This window comes from Penaeus monodon, chromosome 23 (genome assembly GCF_015228065.2).
Source record: "Penaeus monodon isolate SGIC_2016 chromosome 23, NSTDA_Pmon_1, whole genome shotgun sequence".
NCBI lineage: Eukaryota > Metazoa > Arthropoda > Malacostraca > Decapoda > Penaeidae > Penaeus > Penaeus monodon.
The window spans coordinates 9,066,208-9,066,410 of NC_051408.1; the positions used below are offsets into that span (position 1 = coordinate 9,066,208).

Genomic DNA, 203 nt, shown 5'->3' on the forward strand with positions numbered 1-203 from the left:
GAAATCTCAATCTGTCGCAATGGCTTATCGAGACAGACACTCACCAACACAAGGGTTTTCGTTTACGAGGGAATAGAGGCGAGAGCAGTTCCGATCCTGGCCGTCCGGGCAGATACAACCCAGCAGGGGCGTCTCTCGCAGCTGCAGCCAAGCCTTTAGACAGTCCTCCCTGGAAGTAAGGAATGGGGAAATAAGGAATCGGC

The 203-nt window shown here is 53.7% G+C and overlaps 1 protein-coding gene across 2 annotated transcripts in view; it reads right to left on the reverse strand.

Moving 5' to 3' along the window:
• LOC119587789 overlaps window positions 1–203 on the reverse strand; it is a 122,239-nt gene that overhangs the window by 57,104 nt on the left and 64,932 nt on the right. For both annotated transcript variants that reach the window (XM_037936487.1, XM_037936486.1), the window contains exon 4: window positions 45–169. In XM_037936487.1, coding sequence (XP_037792415.1) covers window positions 45–169 — 125 coding nt within the window. The remainder of the gene's footprint in view (window positions 1–44; window positions 170–203) is intronic.